The 20,170-nt window shown below is 41.2% G+C and overlaps 1 protein-coding gene across 1 annotated transcript; it reads right to left on the reverse strand.

Moving 5' to 3' along the window:
* Positions 1-5,627: 5,627 nt before the first annotated feature.
* Positions 5,628-20,004, reverse strand: MANSC1 (MANSC domain containing 1). Its single transcript, XM_034784383.1, has 4 exons — positions 19,823-20,004; positions 14,619-14,934; positions 13,480-13,620; positions 5,628-7,981 (listed from the first exon to the last, which is right to left on the reverse strand). The coding sequence occupies exons 2-4, from the start codon at positions 14,839-14,841 to the stop codon at positions 7,152-7,154; spliced, it is 1,194 nt and encodes a 397-aa protein (XP_034640274.1). The 5' UTR covers positions 14,842-14,934; positions 19,823-20,004; the 3' UTR covers positions 5,628-7,151.
* Positions 20,005-20,170: the final 166 nt, after the last annotated feature.

Consider the following 20,170-nt stretch of genomic DNA (forward strand, 5'->3'; position numbering starts at 1 on the left):
GAAGACCTATATTTTAGAGCCCTGTGATCTACGTCCTTCTTCTCCTTTTGGTACAATATTCAAAACAAGATAAACCCCTAAAAAGAATACCAAACGCAAATTAAGGACATATTCACAAGATTAAGCAATAACTATTTAGGGACTTTTTTCTGCCAATCAGATGCAGTTGTCAATTTTCCATGAATAAAACAAACAAACAAACAAACAAGGTGTGTGATCAAAGTATCATGCTGTATGTTCACGCTGGGCTGACTACCCTCTCATTTACAACAATGTAAATGGGAGTCTGGTGCAGGAAAAGAGTGAATGTGCCCCCTAATCAGGGTTTAAATTGAAGGCAATAGGGAGTTCCATACAAAGAACAAGGGGGGAAATTTACAGCTGAGCTGAATTTGAGACAAGAAATTCAGGTTCAGACAAGATTTGGCCATTATAACTATACTTCACAGCCAATTATTTTTGACCTTTTCCAAAACAAACAGTCCTCAATAAGGACGACATATAGCATGTGACAAATCTGAACGTTTTCCAAAACAGTGATTGAGTTATTGGAGTACGAAAAAATAAAATGCATCTGTACTATTTATTTCATGCCTTGAAACAAAACAAGCGAAACACTGACATAGCTGGCTAATCAGAAACAGTTGGGAAGATTGTCTTTGGAGTCTTCCAAGCTTTTCACTGCTGGATTGAGAAATCATGTCCTCCTTAAGGCAATCGTTTTGAAAAGTTATGACACACAGTGGAGGGACTTGGCTTAGGGCCATGAATTATCTGCACGTGGGACTCCAACTGACATAAACGGAAGATGCATACACAAAGACAGAGCAGCACATGGCCATTTCAATAAAAGGGCCATCTTATCCATAACTACTCGTGATGCAAGAAGAGAATTTAGTGTCAATGGGAGCTGGATGTAGATGGAAACAACATGCCCATTAGAAAGAGCAACTAGGAAAACTCACTCAAAACACACACCAAATGTCTTTCCTAATGCCATTAGGCAGGAATGCCCTAAATAAAGCTTCTTCTAATACCTCTCTAACCCCAGAACAGATAGAACCTTGTGAGAGTGGGAAAGTAGTTAGTTTAGACAGTGTCCATCAAAGAATTCGCTCAACACAGAGTAGCTGGAGTAGGCACAGAAAAAAGCTGTTCCTTTTCCCTGTTACTCTTCAACATTATACTAGATCCTCCACCATAAAGATCAGGTGCCACTGTGAAGTAGCAGATATCAAAATTACATACCGGAATGAGTTGTATTTGATAGAGGCAGACTGCATCTTTGGTTGCTTACTAACATTAAGGATACCACTCCCAATCTGCTAAAAATCAGTCAGTCATTAATTACTGTAGAGACAAAGTAAAACTGGAATGACTCTAAAGTCATGCAGCTAATAACAAAAGTCTTTCCTGTGCCAATCTCAACAGATCTTTCAGCCAGGTTAAACAGGGTACCTCGGCATCTGAATCACTCCAGACCTATTAAAAAGTACCTATCCTTAACACGGAGGACTTGTCTTCTGTGGGACTATGCATGAGCAAATGGATGACAGAATCTAGCCCCCAATCTCTTCAATTTGTGCTTAACAGCAAAAATTTTATTTTCTTGTCCATTTCATTTTAAGGAAATACTGAGTGCACAAGATTAAGCAATAGCTATTTAGGGATTTTTTTCTGCCAATCAGATGCGGTTGTCAATTTTCCATGAATAAAATGAAAAGAAAAAAAAAAAAGTGGATGATCAAAGTATCCTGCGGTTATGTTCACACTGTGCCTGAGTCATTTACACCAATGTAAATATGGAACAATGGGACTGAAGTCAATGGTATCACAAAAGGTTAAAGGAGGGAAAAGCAGAACAAGTGGTTTTAACTTGCTAGCTTTAAATCTTTTTTCTCACTGAACCAATATACTATTTTACAGAGGATAATACAGTACATTATAGATGTACTGCAACTGGAAAAGAATATTTAATCCAGATAATAAATGAAGAACACAGTAGTGGGCATTGTGATGGATGGCTACACCTGAATTTATGGTCTGCATATTAATATCCTTATGAATTATATATGATATAAAATTTCCTCTCTCGAGCATGAGCTAGAGATTTTCTGTAGACAAGGACTTCCTGAAGGCCAAAAAGGAGGCGTCTAGAAAGAACAACTTCAGGCATGCTCTAAGAATGTAGACAGAAGACAATATAGTGGGAGACCAACACCACAAGGGGCATGCAACACAGATGAACTTGCATATAGTTAAATATCAGGGGGTAGCCGTGTTAGTCTGTATCTACAAAAACAACAAGGAGTCTGGTGGCACCTTAAAGACTAACAGATTTATTTGGGCATAAGCTTTCGTAGGTTGCATCCGAAGAAGTGAGGTTTTTACCCACGAAAGCTTATACCCAAATAAATCTGTTAGTCTTTAAGGTGCCACCAGACTCCTTGTTGTTTTTGCGTATAGTTGCCTTTCAAGGTAGGTGCAGACCTTCGGGGAGACGAGAAGTGCTGGTTTTCCCAGAGCAACTGGCTACAAACTGGGAGATGAGAAAAATTATGCTTATGCGAGGAAGAGTAACCAGAAAGTATCCACGAACCTGGCAGTGTCATGGTCACAGAAGTGGCTTGAAGGGCCTGTATTCCATGCTCTAAGAGATACCACCAATGTCAGGAACGCGGATGTGTTAATACTGTACCATCAATAATTCTTTCTGGTTGGGGGGGGGGAATCCTTTACATCACTGACATCTAGTATTTGCACCAAGCTCAAAATTACGGATTACAGAAAAAGGAAGTGAACTGAGTGTTTTCTGATTGCCTTTCCATGTCATTCTACACTCTTTTTTAGTTGGTGATTGGAAGTTTCTTATTACTCAGCAATATTGCTAAAGTACCAAGGTTTCATACTTGACACAAGGTCATATTGAAATTATGAGCACTTGAATTGCTAGACTATGAAAACATACAATATTGAACTCCCAATAGTTTGGAGTGTAGGTTCCCTGCCCCCAAACAGACCTGGAGTTCTGGAGTGTCATTTTCTTTTTGTGATTGTTTGCATTGGTTATCACACAACTAGGTTTTCTATTTGCCTTTTAATATGGCACCTACAACATCTATGTGTGCCAGTCTATATAACTTGATGAGTTTTTTAACACATCTTATTTATGTTCTGCATAATAAAAATATGAAACACTCCTAGAGACTAGGGTAATTACAACATTTCTCATGTGATTCAAGCCAATCAGTTTTTGACTTTGTGCTGCAACATAACCTGAGATGTGCTAAAGAGTCACAGAAGTACATAGAATATCATGTCGTATTGGATTATAACTTTTCATATGGCTGTGGTATTGTTTTCCTATATTAAAATTAATGTATTGTAGACAAACCCAACTTATTTTCTCACCGACTTTTACTGCTACCTGATCTGTTCATTCCTTGAACCGTCTGTTGAAGTGTGTTACAGGTTGGCAATTTCATAACAAGAAGTGTGGGGGGGGGGGGCACATGTAACATTTTATGAGCATGCAGTGCAAAAAGAAAGTAGTCCATAGAAACCTATTATGAAAAAGCACATATATAATGGATTTTTTTTTTTTTTTTTTTACAGCTGCTCTGCCTCACACATTTACTCTTTCTGATGTCCAGGAAAATAAATTAAGTTTAAGTCTGAAAAATGCATATTACTAAGAAGAATGAATAAGTTATTTATGCAATTAAAATGTGGTTAAAGCAAATCCTCTCTCACCCTTGAAGTATTAACATTTTTCAGTTGATTAAACTATTTAATAAACTGATGTTGCCCTCTAGTGTTCAAGTGGAGCTTCAAAATACTTCAGAAATAGAAGAATGATCCATACAAGTTATGCAATGGCTTCTCTTTTGTACCTGGAACAAAATGAATCTGGCAGACTGCAAGCAGTTTTTAGAAACTAAGAATATTTTTAAAATAACTTGTTCCACTTCTTGTAGACGCTCAAATCTCAACTCTGTTTCCTTACCATATTGGTCACTGCCAACATGCAGCTTATTTCCATGCGTCTACTGTTAAAATGTCAAATGTCTGTTTACGATCTCATTTAGATGCAATGTTTTAAGATTATATTTTTAGTTACATTAACCTACCACTTGGGCCAGAGCCCAATGCATACTGTGTCTGCCAACTATCAGCTTCCTCCAAAGAGAAGACTATCCCAATTAACACTCCCTCCCCACCTGTCTCCAACAATCTCCTTACTACAATAGAGACTCAGGGTACATCTATACTTACCTCCGGGTCCAGCGGTAAGCAATCGATCTTCTGGGTTCGATTTATTGCGTCTTGTCTAAACGCGATAAATCGATCCCGAAAGTGCTCGCCGTCGACGCCGGTACTCCTGCTCTGCGAGAGGAGTACGTGGAGTCGACGGGGGAGCCTGCCTGCCGCGTCTGGACCCGCGGTAAGTTCGAACTAAGGTACTTCAACTTCAGCTACGTTATTCCCGTAGCTGAAGTTGCGCATCTTAGTTCGAAGTGGGGGGTTAGAGTGGACCAGGCCTCACACTGGGAACTTCATGGCTTTAGACAGCCGCTCCAGCAAGTGAGCTAAAAGGGAGCCTCCTTCTGGCTCAGACAGTAAAAGCTAAGCTCTTTCCACAGCATGTGTATGAGTAAATTGTCTGTCACTAAGAGATATGCAAATAGGGATTATTATTAAACACATATGATGTATTAACAAGGTCTGTTGACACAGACCATATTCAAGACTTCAAATACTGACTGTCCTTTTAAAAGGAACATAGTCAACTTCAAATCTAGTCAGCCATCTTAAGAAGAAAGTTAGAAGTAGTTTCAGGTACTACTGCTGCTCCCATGTCCCTCTGACTATATTTATTATTTCACAAACACATTTTCCAAATATGTTTTCCCCCCCATATTACTTGCTAAGAGTCTCATATAAATAGTGGGAAAAAAATAAACTGATTGCAGACATAGTGTTGTCAACTACACAAAGTGAGCTGATAAAATGGAAATGCTGTTCTCTCTCTAATATTTTTCATTTATCATAATCTAAGGCAGTGGTTTTCAAACTTCAGGCCGCAACAAATGCAAGGCACTGGGTCACCTTGCTCAGCAGCCAGGGGCCCTGGCAGCCAGCCAGTAAAAACAAGTAGTCTCTACCTGTTCTGATACCGTGCTGCGCTCCGGAAGCGGCCAGCAGCAGGTCCGGCTCCTAGGCAGGGAGGCGACGGGGCTCTGCACACTGCCCCCACTCCGAGCACCAGCTGCGCACTCCCATTGGCCGGAAACCACCAATAGGTGCTGGGGGGTGCCTGTGGGTGAGAGCCACTTGCACACCTCCTGCTGTTGGCTGCTTCTGGGGCAGTGCCAGGACAGGCAGGAAGGCTGCTTCTGCACTCCGGCTGTGCTGCTGACTGGGAGCCGCCGGAGGTAAGCCCACGCCCCATCCCTGTGCCCCAATCCCCTGCCCCAGCCCTGAGCCACCCTGAAACCTGGAGCCCCCTCCTGCACCTCAAACCCCTCATCCTCAGCCCCATCCCAGAGCTCTGACCCTCCCGCCGCACACCAACCCCTATCCCAGCCCAGAGCCCCCTCCCACACCCAGAACCCCTCATTCCCGGCTCTGTTGGGTCGCGGGCATCAACAATTTTCTTCAACTGGGTCGCCAGAAAAAAAGTTTGAAAACCACAGATCTAAGGTGTTACCTAATGTTACAATGACACATTTTCAGATTTAAGCATCATGAAGAAGCTGGTTTTGCCTCCATACAATGAAGTTCACTTAGAGCAAGTTTTCAACTTCTTTGTTTTGCATAAATTAATCTGTGAACAATTAATTTTTCTTCATAAATCTGTTAGTTTGAGTTAAAATTAAAGATGGATGCTTTAAGAAATTTATTCTAAGGAAATTACTTTTGTACTCCTCGTTTAATCCCATCCAAAAAACCCTCATCTCAAGCACCAAATTTCACACACAGCCTAAGAACTGATTGGATATAGGTTACTTTTTTAATTTAAAAATGAATTATTTCCCCTTATTGATGATAATCCCATTTTCCCGTTGTTGATTATACTGGCTGTCAAATGGATGCTCTAGGATCTAGACTTTCATTTAAAAAAAAAAATGATTTTAGACTTCATGGTTGTGACAAGCCTTAAAAACAAGAACTGGATGCTACAAACCCTGTCATCCCATCCCACACACGGTTGCTTCCCACAGCTATGCCCCCTGAATGTGGCTGTTCACTCCCACACTCTTGCTCATCCCTTGCCCCCATCCCCAGAGGCAAGGAAGTCCATGTGTACAGTGCCTGTGGGTGTTAGCAGCAGCAGAATCTTTTACAGGCAGAAGCCAAGTCACTAGGTCATGCTTTTGTCCTGAAGAAACTTGACTGCAGCTTGCTTTACTTTGGAATGACAAAGCAGGTTCTCTCTCTGACATTTACGGCAAAAATCAGAAGTCAGAGATTAGTATCTCTATGAAAAGGCAGAGTGAAATTTGTGGTGCGTAATGGAGAGTTAGTGGCAGTGGCAAGACCCATGCCTGCAAGCGGTAGAATAGAAGACATATGGGGTTAGGTGGCTTAACCTTTCATTTCCTTGATTTTATATCAGGTATGTTTATGTATGTAGTAACCTTTACTCTTACACCGTGAAGTTTTGCATATGAATGATTTCTTTTTAAAGTTTGAAGTGTCCCTCTAAGGCATGAGGCAATGTATTAAATAGGACTGTCAGGTAAAAACAGTAGTGTTTACACACTGTTTAACAGATATTTTTGTACAAAATAGTAACAGAATACAAGGATGGGCTGTACAGATGCACAAAATAAATTTTGTTCACAACCTAATCAAGGTGCAGATTATGATGTTAGGATCTTGATTTTTTATTTGAAATCTAAAAACGTCTCTGCTTAACTTAGACAGTGTTTGTTTATTTTATGATTTAGCAGTTAAATGAATTTTACTCCACAATTCAGGGTGTACCTTTTTGGGGGCGGGGAGCGGGGGAAGAACATATCCACAGCTGTTTGCCCCTTTCCCACCTGTAGCTAAGAGAGAACACACCCTCCTCAAGGATTTCAGCACTGCAGCTTCTAACAAAGACTGCACTTCTTACCAATGTATTGTTTCAATTTCCCCTCCCATCACACATCAGCGTACATTCCATTGATCAAGTAGTCTAGCCTATTATAACGTCTTCTTTTAAGAGATTGAGACATTTTTCTGCCTATTAGCGCAATAACTAATAGCAAAAACACTATCCCAAAAAGTAAAGCTGCTACGAGACCACTTTTGTCACCAGATTGAGGGGCATGCTTGCTTTTTGGAACATCATCTAATAGGTAGGCTTCTGAATCACGCTGCCTATTATCCTGGTGCATATTTTGAAAAGGAGCCAAGGAATCCTTATTAAGCAAAGCAACAACTGACAAAGAAAAGAGATCGATGCTGCTAGTACTGTCTGTAGAGGTGGCTATTGGCTTGATAGTGGTGGCAGATGTTCTGAGCCTTGCAAATTCTGTAGCAGTTCTGAAATTCGAGATCATGTGGTTAGTTGTGGTAAAAGCAGTGGTGGTAGGAATCTGAGTGCTAGTGGTTGTGTTTTTGAGTACAGCACTACTGATAGTGGTAGGAAGCATGGTAGGTGGTGGGGGAGTGGAGGTGCTAAGCTGAGACGTTCGAGCAGCCCTTGTAGGCAATAGCTTGGTTATTTTTTGTTTTGGGAAAGAATCTAAGGTCTCAGGATGTTTTTTCTCTTGGTCTTCAGGAAACTGTGTGTGCAATTCAATCTTATCTAAATGTTCTTCTATATGGTCAATGAGTTCAGACATCTGAGAAGTAATAGATTTCTGCAAAGCAACAGTATGATTCAGGTGACCTGCCTGATTGGGAAGGTCAAAGCGAGCTGCTTGTGAAGAAAGAGAGTTTCCATTCAAGTCGTAATTTGCAAGCTGTGAGTCCAGAATCTGTATACCTAAAAATAGAAAGAAAATATATAAATTAATTATTCAATCCACTTTAGCAATCAAATGCTTCCTCTGCTTACTGCTTCTCCTGAATCTAATAGAGAATCACAAAAGGGGCCCACCCCGAAAAGAAACAACTAAACTGCCTGGGGTATCATGATTTTCTCTTCTTTTTTTAAAAAAAAAAAATCACTAAGTGTTTGGCAATAGGCATGTTAAAATTACGGTTGTCATAGCACAAATTGATACTCCATCTCCCAAGCCTAAAGGTATCAGGCCAGATTCTTCACGGTCTTACACCTTATGTAAGCATTTATCTCTGTGCAAAGAAATCGTTTGATTTGGTAGTGTTCTGAACTCACATTGCACATGTTTAAATGCTTATACAGAGATGCAAGGCAGTGAAGAATCAGGCCAGTCATCTTCAAAAGATTCTTAGTCTCTGCCAACCAGAGAAGCAGAAGTTACCAAGTCACACTTGTATTTGTCAATTTTGCATACACCTCTACCCCGATATAACGCTGTACTCGGGAGCCAAAAAAATCTTACCGCATTATAGGTGAAACTGCGTTATACTGAACTTGCTTTGATCCGCCAGAGTGTGCAGCCCCCCCCCCGCCCCGGAGCACTGCTTTACCGCGTTATATAAATTCGTGTTATATCAGGTCGCGTTATATCGGGGTAGAGGTATATATCTGTCTAAGGTACTTATAAAGCCCCTGTTGCTGCAGAATCTGGGTGCCTCAATCTTTTAATGTTATTATCCTCACAATGTAATCATCCCGGGAGGTAGGGAAGTACCACTATTTTCATTTTTACACAGGCACAAAAAGGTTAAGTGACTTGCAAAAAATCTCACAGGAAGTCTGTGGAGGAGCATGAACTTGAGCCATTATGAGGGGAAGTGGATGAAGAGTTGTTAGAAGTGAGGAGGGGCAGGGTCCATCATAAGTAGTTGACTAAAATGTTCACCCTTTCCTCTGAAGTTAAATGGAATCAGTTTCTAAGCAGCACAGTGCATTGTTGCTCTGTTAAAGCTATTAACTGGAGTCTGGTAGCAAAATATGCACAGTTTGGCATGATAAAAGCTGCATACAACTCACACTATTGACAAAGGTTCCATTATGTTAAGATACTGTATATAGATCCTCTACAAAAAAAACCAGAACAAAAAATACCTAACACTTTGGATAATAGTTCTTGGGAAGACTAACTAACTGGCACAGCTCCTTTGTCCACATTATCATTATCCAATAGCCAGCTGGATTTACTATTGGGTGTGGTGCTTCACCCTTATTCACTGTATTACCTCTAAGTACTGGAGGGTTAACCATGTAATGAAATTCCTAAGCAAACAAGAAACCACACACACCCAACACTTAGATAACCTAGAATTAATGGTGAAAGAATTTGACACTTCCTTCAATTGAAAAATCTCTAAGAAATGGATTTTCTCTCTGAGAAAAGTTAAGTGATAAGAAGACCATGTTAAGGTTCCACTTTACAAGATCACCATATCATTAAAGTATGCAAATATTTGGGTGACCTTCACTGTATAACTTTAATTTTCCCCTGCCACCTGACCGCAGCCAGAAACTAAGATAAGCAAGTTGACTCACAGGCTCACCTCATCAGTGATTGCCCTACTGTCCCTAATGTAAAACTACATGAAAGATGTATACTCGTGCTTCCCTCAGAATTTTCCCCAATATATCTTGATTTTGACCAGCAACATCTCTGCTCTTAAGAGCAAAAATGTGCAATACACACAAAATAGGTACCAGACTGAGATCACCTGAGGCGTAAGTCAGGATTTGACCTGAGGCTAGTGCACTAACTCTGTGTACTATTCCCCCTTCCTTAGCAACAGGTCTTTGCAAGAGAACAGACAGGAAGAAGATTAGAAACTGAATATATGGAGAATTTAGAAGGAGAGTACACTGTTAAGTAGCTTACACTCAGATTTCATCTGCCTTAAAAATTGATATAATTAGATACATATAGGACTTTTGAAAAAAAAAAGTAGTGGATTTAAAATATACAAAACACATCCATGGTTTCTTCTGTCTCAACTGGAAGCCCCTTTTGCCAGGGTGCTGTGCTAACTTCCATTATATTGGGTCATGAGGAAGTAAAAAATCTTCACAGTTAATTCAATTAATTGAAATGGAAAGACCACCTACCGCAGCTGCTGTCCTACAAGTTGGGAAATATATTTTAGGTTTCTAGAAGGGACATTAAGCAGCATAGAACAAAAAAACAGTTATGTTGTAAACTGGAATGCAATAACTTTTTAAAGAAACTTCCATTTAAAACCATAATCAGAATGGTAAAGAAAGATCCTTGTCGTTATATACCAGTTTGTTACCACATGGCCTTTTCACAATCTATCCAACAGACAGCAAAAAAAAAAAAAAAAAAAAAAAAAAAAACCAAATAGAGTCTTCCAAGAACAAGTTATTGATTTTTCTGCAAGCTTTACTCAGTAGTTAGAAATGGAAATCTACAAGATTTCATATTTTATTATTTAATGTGCACCACAAACTCAAAGGTCAAAATCTAGATGGTCAAAATACCAACAGTTTCCTCAGTTCCTAGTGCATTACCTCTGAGACAAGGAATTTGCTCAACAATACAGCAGATGTGGTCAGCTAAACCACCATTCCTTTCTCATTCTAAACAAAGGAGTGTGGGACTGAACCCCACTTGTAGAAGCCATGCTTTTAGACAAGCACCCAAAGTAGAGCAATGATGCAGTATTCATGTAAATTGGGTTGTGCAACCTGCAGATTACCAAATTCACTCCCTCAAATGACAGTCAGAAAACTGCCGTGTGTGTGTAATTTATGCTGTGGGAAACAGTTTGGTTGGGGTACAAAGAAGGATCTCATCACCCTACATGAATCTTCTCACCTTCTTCCACAAAGCCAACAGATGTACCTGAACAGTCACTGATGTACTATCAGAAAGCAGACAGTTATTGCAGCCAGAGTCTGACTAATCACACCCTATATTTTTGAGGTTAAAAAAATGTCAGCTTTATTTCCTCATTTTCATTTTAGATTGTAAGCTCCCAACCACAGGGACCTTAAGAAATTGTCAAGTGCTAGGCACACTAGTGGTATTATAATAGAATAGATAATCTTGCTATTGAAGGAAGACAGACAAAGCAGTACACAAACCACTATTTAAAAAATATAAAAGAAGAGTATTCTACAGGACCATTCTCAAATAGTCCATATGCTAAACTACCTTGGAGGTCATCTCCTAGAGGCCATCCACTCTTAAAGGAAATGTCTAATAGGATTCTATGGGTATTCTCAGTAGATATCCACCAATATCACGGTTGGTTATTTATATGGAGAATGTTGTCTATGTTCCAAATGAGAGTGTGAGAGGCAGAGCAGAAACCCCAAGTAGTTTTTCAGCAATAGCTTCTGTGACTGGAAACAGAAGATAAAACATCTCCTGAATCACGAATTGGTTCTGTAGTGGTTGAGCTGGAAAAATCAAGTTTGCACTGAATAAAACTGCTCCAATATGTGAGTATTTTTCTTTATCACTAATAACTGTAACCTTATGGCACCTTTAAGACTAACAGATGTATTGGAGCATAAGCTTTCGTGGGTGAATGCCAATACATCTGTTAGTCTTAAAGGTGCCACAGGACTCTGTTGCTTTTTACAGATCCAGACTAACACGGCTACCCCTCTGAAACTTAACTGTAACCTTGTGCACATTTCTATCTGAAAAAACAAACTTAAAAGGTTTGTCATAAGAAGTGGGCTAGGCTTCTTGGTAACTACCTTTGAAAAGCTTATCAGCAATGTAGGCTTAAGGTAAACGAGCTCACACACATCATTTCCATAATTCAATATGAACAGGAGCCAGAAAAACAGCACAATTGAAAACAATGAGTATAACTCAGCAATTGTACTTTGGCAGATCAAGAGCCCAACACAGTCACATGTTTTCTTCCCTCTTTCAATCCTCTACATACTCCTGGGGGAGAAAAGAGTGGGAGAAGTGTGATAAAAGTTAGATAATAAATTAATTACTTTGACTCTTCTGTTTTTGCACCCTAGGAGTTTAAGCCATATGTTCCTTCCCCTGCCCTGGTTTCCTGGTGTTATCACAACAAATGCACCCTAACAGTTTCTGAACAAGTTATGCGGATGACCCTGCTAGACAGCATGCTTTTCCTCACCAACCAATTCCTTCCCAGGAGAAAGTTACCTCTTCAGTAAGCTCAGCCTTTGGGAAATATCTAAGAGATAGGAAAAACTCCAGTATATTTAAAAAAAAAAAACCTTGTGTTCTCTGCAAAGTGAGCCATACTGAAACCACCACATAAACTCCCTTGCGAGAGGACAGTCTAATTGTCAATTTGTTCTTTGAAGAGTTCAGTGAGATAAGGTGCCAGCATAGAAGTATATTTTGAGAGACAAGGTGCGTGAGGTATCTTTTAATGGACCAAATTCTGTCAGTGAAAGAACCAAGCTTTCGAGCTACACAGAGCTCTTCTTCATTACCTCAACTAATATGCTGGAACTGACAGGGCTACCACTACACTGCAAAATATATTTTGGTAAGCTTGCTACATCTTAATAGCTGACCTTAGTATAGCTGATGTATTAGCACCAAAAAGTGCATAGCACATTAGAGATGACAAGAAATTTCTGAGTTCTAAGTCTTCTCTAAACCTTGCTACTGACATGCAGTTTGGCCTTGGGTAAGTCACTTTGCAGCTCTGCTTCAGTTTCTCTACCTGAAAAAAGAGGACTATTACTACTTTTGTTTACTTACTAACCTTGCAGAGATGTTATGAAGATTAATATTTGTATAGTGCTTTCTATAACTGGGTATTTATATGCCCCTCAGCCACCACAATATGTCCCTTCAAACATGTAAAGTACTACAAGGGTGCTAAATTTCTACTGCTTCCAGTAATATTCAATATACTCATAAGGAATTTCTCCGAAACACACAGAATGTGTCAAAATGGAAGAAGCTTTTTAAGCACACACAAACTGTATTATTTAGGAATAAATCCCTGGTCTAAAGAGCTTCCAGTCTAAGCAGAAAGCATATGTATGAAAGATTAGAGAGGAGATATAATTTCTTGACACATTAATATTAATTATGTCTCACATTGTCATGGTATGACAGGGTGGGCTTGTTTTGTTTTTTTAAAGAGGGAAAGAATATAAAAGATTTTGAAGTCCAATGGGGGGGCAATCAGGATGCATCATGGGAGATGCAGTCCACATGAGAAGCCAGGTCCTTAAAGAAAAAAGGGGGTATAAGGCACACAAAACTATAACTCCCATGAGGCACTATGGTAGCATTTCCAAAACAAAATTTTCAATTTTCAGCTGATCATTTTCCGTTTTAAATTTTTTGCTGATAAATCAAACATTGATGACCAACTCTAATGCAAACACACATCTGTAAGACCCATGAGTATAAACAAAGTCAATGATCAGTTGATTTTAGTATTGTTTACCTCTATTTATCCTGTAGCTGACGAGTCCTTTTGCTGGTTTCATTGGACAAGCTTCCTTACTAGGGCAGTAAAACAGGTAGCAGTTTGGATGCTGGCTTATCCTTCGAGCATCAAAAATCATCAAATTACATTGCCTGTCTCCTAAAAAAGGATAATATATTATATACTTTAGCAGTAAGAAGTGTTGTATCTGCCTCTTTTATAGCAATAAGCTCTGCTTAGCTTGACTAAAATCCTCCAGATCAGTATGAAGGGAAAAGAATGAATATATCACATTCTGCAGGAAATAATATAGTTATGGGGATTAATAAATATATATCACTAGATACCTACAAGCCAAAAGCCAATCTGCAAGATGTGGCCCCTCCTTCTACATGTCAACAAGGTCTAACAGAAATAGTAGGATAAGCCTCCCCTCACCCACCTGCTGAGATTCCTACCAAGGTGCTGTTACCCTCATATCAGATCTTGGGACATCATTTTTCATATGAGCCTTTGGCTCAAAGGCATCCGATAAATTTGAAAAACGCCTAATTTATTTGAATGACTGAGAGAAGATTTCACCATCCCCACAGCCTCCTGACTGTTTCTGCTGTTTGATTCACTGTTAACATTGTGATGCTGCTATCTGCAGCTACAGTTCATTCTGCTTGTAAGGTCTTGATGGAAAGCAAAGTTCCCAGAAGAGTGTAAGCATTTTATTTGTAGTTACTCAAATGTAACATAAAACAATCCATTGTCTCTTTTTATTCTGTCTGCTGGACTCACGAAGTTATGGCTTCTATGTCTTGGAGTGGATGGTGAGGGCGAGGGGGAAGGGCTTAAAACCATTGGGCATGCCTAACATTCAAGATATATGCAATAATTGCTCAGACTAATACACATTACTAGGACTTAATCACTAAGGTCTCTTTCATTGGCTAACAGGTTAAGCAAAACAGACCAATATTCACAGTATCTTGTTAGTCTTGGTATGAAAGGAGAGAAATATTCACATTCAGTGCTGAAAGAAGAAAGGAAATGCAGAATGTCCTGGTTCTTCCCCTTTGAGGGCTGACACCAGCTCCTATCCCAGCCAATTACAAGCATGTCATAAGCAATGATAGAGAAGAACAGAAATCAAGGGAGTATAAGTTTACCTGATATGTTTTTTTCTAAGCAGCAAGCATTAATACAAGTTTCCTGAGTTGGTGTATATATTGGCTCAGTCCCTCTGATGCCTTTTGAGAGAGATGGCATCATATCAATTACAACATTTTCCATCTTCTCTAGAGAGCAATCTTGACTGAGGGATGGCCCAGGTATCATGTAACACATGATTAGGAATGTGCAAGTAGACCACCAAGTTATGCTGATGGACATTTTTACTTAGGTGCCTTCTTCTTGAGTCAGAAACAATGATGAACTTCTTGGTGTTTAACTTCAAGATAATCTCATTTTAAGAAGAATGCATATCTGTGGGGAAAAATAAGGAAAGGCTTCTTTTAGTCAAAGTGAAGTTTTCAACAACTTTTAAGAGCCTTTTGTACAAGTAGCAAATGTAGGTAATTTTTTTTAAAGTTTATAATCCATACTTGATGCAAAGTTACTTACTTCCCAACATACTTGATATCCAATTAAAAACATTGCTACACTTTTCAAATGAAAAAGGGTGGTGAATACAGCACACAAGAAACTCTCTGAGTATTTATATGGCCCCTATCATCATAATATCTGAGTGGCTCTCAACCTTTAATGTATTTTCATTACATACCCATAAGGTAGGAAACTGCTATTATCCCCATTTTACAGAGGGGGAACGGAGGCAGAGAAGGCATAAGGGACTTGTCCACAGTCACACAGGAAGTCTACATCAGCCCTGGACATACATATTGGAATCCTCTTCCCTACTTTTTCAACCAAGATACCCAAGGACATAAAAATGGCAACAAAGAGGATCGGTGCAAACACTGGAAACAGGTGATTTGGGGGATTGCTATTGAGAGACACAGCCCCCCTTACATAACCATGTTCCAGCTCAGCTCTCCTAGAGGATCAATAGAGTAAAAATGGTTACATAGATTCATAGATTCCAAGGCCAGAAGGGACCACTGTGATCATCTAATCTGACCTCCTGTATAACACAAGCCACAAAACTTCCTTAAAATAATTCCTAGAACGTGTCTTTTCAAAAAACATCCAGTCTTGATTTTAAAATGGTCAGTGATGGAGAATCCACCATGACTCTTGGTAAGTTGTTCCAATGGTTAATTACTCTCATTGTTTAAAATGTATGCCTTGTTTCCATTCTGAATTTCTCTAGGTTTAGCTTCCAGCCATTGTTATACCTTTCTCTTCTAGATGAAAGAGCCCATTATTAAATATTTGTTTCCCATGTAGGTCCTTACAGACTGTAATCAAGTCACACCTTAACTTTTTCTTTGTTAAGGTAAATAGACTGAGCTCAGCATGTCTATCATTACAGGGCAGGTTTTCTAATCCTTTAATCATTTTCATGGCTCTTTTCTGAACCCTCTCCAATTTATCAAGATCTTCTTGAATTGTGGACATCAGAATTAGACACAGTATTCTAGCAATGGTTGTGCCAGCATCAAATATAGCAGGAAAATAACCTCTCTACTGTTACTCGAGATTCCCGTTTATGTGTTCAAGGATTGCATTAGAACTTTTGGCCATGGCATCAGACAGGGAGCTCATATTCAGCTGAATATCCACCACAACCCCACTGGCAGTTTTGTCAAGCAAATAGTGGTTTCAGTAACTTTTTAAATGGAGATGAATCCACAACACAAAAAGTACCATCAAATCTAGCAGTGCTGCTGGTACTCTCAGTAGTCTGGCTAAGATTTGAATAGATCATGGAGACTAAATGATCTCCAGGTCCCATGGGCAGGACAGCACAGAAGAAGCTTGTAATGTTACTGCCTGTGCTGTATCTGTCTAGTAATTAGAAGGATACAGATCTCAGGATACTTAAGTCTTATACCTTAAGACTGGAGGACAGCTAATGTGACGCCAATTTTTAAAAAAAGGCTCCAGAGGTGATCCCAGCAATTACAGGCCGGTTAGCCTAACTTCAGCACTGGGCAAACTGGTTGAAACTACAGTAAAGAACAGAATTGTCAGACACATAGATGAACATGATTTGTTGGGGAAGATTCAACATGGTTTTTGCAAAGGGACATCATTCCTCACCAATCTACTACAATTCTTTGAGGGGGTCAACAAACATGTGGACAAGGGTGAGCCAGTGGATATAGTTTCTTAGATTTTCAGAAAGCCTTTGACAAGGTCAGAGCCGTCCTGTCCATAGGAGGGATCGGGGCAACCGCCACAGGCCCCGAGCTCTGGAGGGGGGAGCAGGGTGGCTGAGGGACCTGGGGGGGGCCTGGCGCCGGCAGCAGGGGCCAGGCCCATGCCCCACACTCACTGGCCCGGGCGTTTATTTCTTTTTCTTGCCCCCAACCCCCCCAGGCTCAGTCTCAGTCTCTGCAGCAGCAAGTAACCTGGCCCCAGACCGCTCTGCCGGCTCCCGGCATTGCCTGCTGCCGCAGGGTCCTAGTGCCCCCCATCACTAGTGCCAGGGCAGGCTGACCCTGCCCCGCCCTTCTGCCTCAGATGGAGCCTTCCCTTTTCTGGCAGGACCCTCCACCAGCATAGGGGACCCCCAGCACAGGTGCGTGCCAGCCAGTAGTCTCCCTCACCCATCACTCAGCACTGGTGTCCCCCCAGAGCCCCACACCTTCCTCTTCCACTGCTCTTTTTTCCCCTCTCCCAGCGCTGGGTGGGGTCCTCCAATGTCACCTCCAGGCTAGGGCCACCCCCCTGCCTCAGGGTCCTCCTTGCCTTTCAGCTCTCCAGCCTTGGGGTCCCCCTCCCTGCAGTACCAGGACCTGGGATCCCACAACTCTGCTTTCTCCATCACCCCTCAGAACTGGGGTCCTGCATCCATCTGCTTTTCCATCTCCTCTCCCCCTCCCAGCCCCAGAGAAAACTGATCTTAGAGCCCCTCCTCCATGCTGGAGGGTCCTGGGGTCCCCAGCACCGGGGCACATATAGGACCTCCAAGAGCCACCCAGTTCCCGAGACATGGGCTCTCAGTGTTGCAAATGTGTAATTACATTTTAAAAAAATACAAAGAGGGAAGTGAGACCATATGCACCTGGGAAGTAAGTTTGCTGTAAGGAAGTCCATGAAGGTGGATTTCAGAATGTAAGTGGCGCGACTCTGATGATCGGTGATGTTTTTTTAATTATATGAACTTTATTATAATTATAAAAAAGAACTACAATATAACATAACATTATAATTATGCAGTTGGGCGCTATCAATATTTAACCTGTGGCCAGCAGCTGCTCTTGAAGTTCCCTGTAACCAGATTTCACCTGTAAAAAAAACGTTAAGGGGGGCCCCATACAGGCTAATTTGCCTTGGGATGGCCCTGGACAAGGTCCCTCACCAAAGGCTCTTAAGCAAAGTAAGCTGTTAAGGGATAAGCAGGAAGGTCCTCTTATGGATCAGTAACTGGTTAAAAGATAGAAAACAAAGGGTAGGAATAAATGATCATTTTGAGAATGGAGAGAGGTAAATAGTGGGGTCCTCAAAGGAGCTGTACTGAGACCAGTCCTATTCAACATATTCATAAGTGAACTGGAAAAAGGGATAAACAAACAGTGAGATTGCAAAAATTGCAGATGATACAAAACTACTCCAGATAGTTAAGTCCAAAGCAGGCTGCGAAGAGTTACATAGGAAACCTCACAAAAGCAGATGACTGGGCAACAAAATAGCAGATAAATGCAAAGTAATGTACATTGGAAAGCATAATCCCAACTATACATATAAAATGATGGAGTCTACATTAGCTGTTCCCACTCAAGAAAGCCATCTTGGAGTCATTGTGGATAGTTCTCTGAAATCATCCACTCAATGTGCAGTCAAAAAAGCAAACAAAATGTTGGGAATCATTAAGAAAGGGATAGTTAATGAGGCAGAAAATATCATATTGCCTCTATATAAATCCATGGCATGCCCACACCTTGAATACTACGTGCAGATGTGGTCACCCATCTCAAAAAAAATATATTGGAATTGGAAAAGGTTCAGAAAGGGGCACCAAAAATGATTAGGGGTATGAAACAGCTTCCATATGAGGAGAGTAACAAGACTGGGACTTTTCAGCTTGGAAAAGGGATGACTAAGGGGGGGGGGGGATATGATAGAGATCTATAAAATCATGACTGGTGTAGAGAAAGTAAATAAAGAAGTGTTATTTACTCCTCATAAAACAGAATTAGGGGTCACCAAATGAAATTAATAGGCAGTAGGTTTAAAAACAAACAAAATAAAGTATTTCTTCACACAAAGCAGGGTTAACCTGTGGAACTCTTTTGCCAGAGGATGTTGTGAAGGCCAAGACTATAACGGGGCTCAAAAAAGAACTAGATAAATTATGGAGAATAGGCTATCAGCTAGGAGGGCAAGGGGAGGGGTTCTCTTGCCAGAAGCTGGGAATGGGTGACCGGGGATGGATCACTTAACGATTGTCTGTTCTGCTCAATCCCTCTGAAGCACCTGGCATTGGCCACTGTCTGAAGACAGGATACTGGGCTAGATGGACCTTTGGTCTGACCCAGTATGGCCGTTCTTATGTTCTTTCATGAACATAAAGACTTTAAATTATTTTGATATGGGAAGTAGCCTCTGTATACAAACAAACAACAGAGTTCCTCCTCCCCTACCTCATTACCCTCCACACGTGTCCGTTCCGCCCGTCAAAAGAAGGAGCAAGATCTTTTTTTCATGTCCGTAGTTTAAGGGAACACTCATTGCCCCTTTAAGCAAACTGGGCAACTCGTTGAAAACTACATAACTACACAGAAGGAGGAGCAGCGCTGCTTACACGGCCATCTGCCAGGAAAAACAGGTTCCCCATCCCGCATATGTGGGTGGGGCAGAGGGGCACAATAATCTCTAGGGCGTCACAAGAAGCTGTGTTTGCTGTTATGTTTTCAGGGAGCCCGAGTCCTGAATCAAAGCCGGTGGGCAGGGAAGGAGATTACACATGCACACAGAAAGGAGAGGAAACGGCTGCTGGGACAGGAAAGGGAGGGGGAGAGAATTAAAGCACCAATTAACAAAACCACTGTTCTAAATGATTTGCAGCTTGTTTTCAGTTTAGCAGCTCAGGGTCAGGCTCCCCAATGTACTATGCTTGGCCAACAGGAACCGGCTGCAACCCGGATCTCTCTCTCCTGCCCCAAGGAGTAGCAGCTGCTCAGGGTGCCCTGCATCTCAGCCTGCCCAGATCCCCCCTCGCTCTGCTCTCTGCAGACACCCTTACCGGCAAGAGACGTCCCTCGCAGCGGGCAGCGCTGCCCAGGGAAGCTGCAGCAGCCGAACGAAGGAGCTTTGCTTTCACGTCTCCTGGCTCTGGAGGCGCCTCCGGGTCCGGGAGGGAGGAGGCAGAGCTGTTGAGGGCAGGGGCGGGCTGAGCTGTGTGACTTTGAGGGCTGTGTGATCCCGGACGCTTGAAAACAAACTCCCGTGCTTAGCTTGACTCCAGTGACTAGTTTTATTGATCCCCATGGGGCTACTCAGCCCCCTGCTCACAAATCATGAATGAGGCTCAAAATGATTGGCATAAGAATGAGATAAAAAAAAAACAAAACAGCAACACTTTCTGGGGTCT

Source organism: Trachemys scripta, chromosome 1, assembly GCF_013100865.1.
Source record: "Trachemys scripta elegans isolate TJP31775 chromosome 1, CAS_Tse_1.0, whole genome shotgun sequence".
Taxonomy (NCBI): Eukaryota; Metazoa; Chordata; order Testudines; family Emydidae; genus Trachemys; species Trachemys scripta.

Excerpts from the sequence above, each read along its gene's own strand:
- MANSC1 (XM_034784383.1), bottom strand. The coding sequence starts at position 14,841 with ATGTCCATCAGCATAACTTGGTGGTCTACTTGCACATTCCTAATCATG. Across the intron at positions 13,621-14,618 it reads CTTAGAAAAAAACATATCAG|GAGACAGGCAATGTAATTTG; the intron begins GTAAACTTATAC and ends ATCCTTTTTTAG. Across the intron at positions 7,982-13,479 it reads CAGCTACAGGATAAATAGAG|GTATACAGATTCTGGACTCA; the intron begins GTAAACAATACT and ends TTCTATTTTTAG.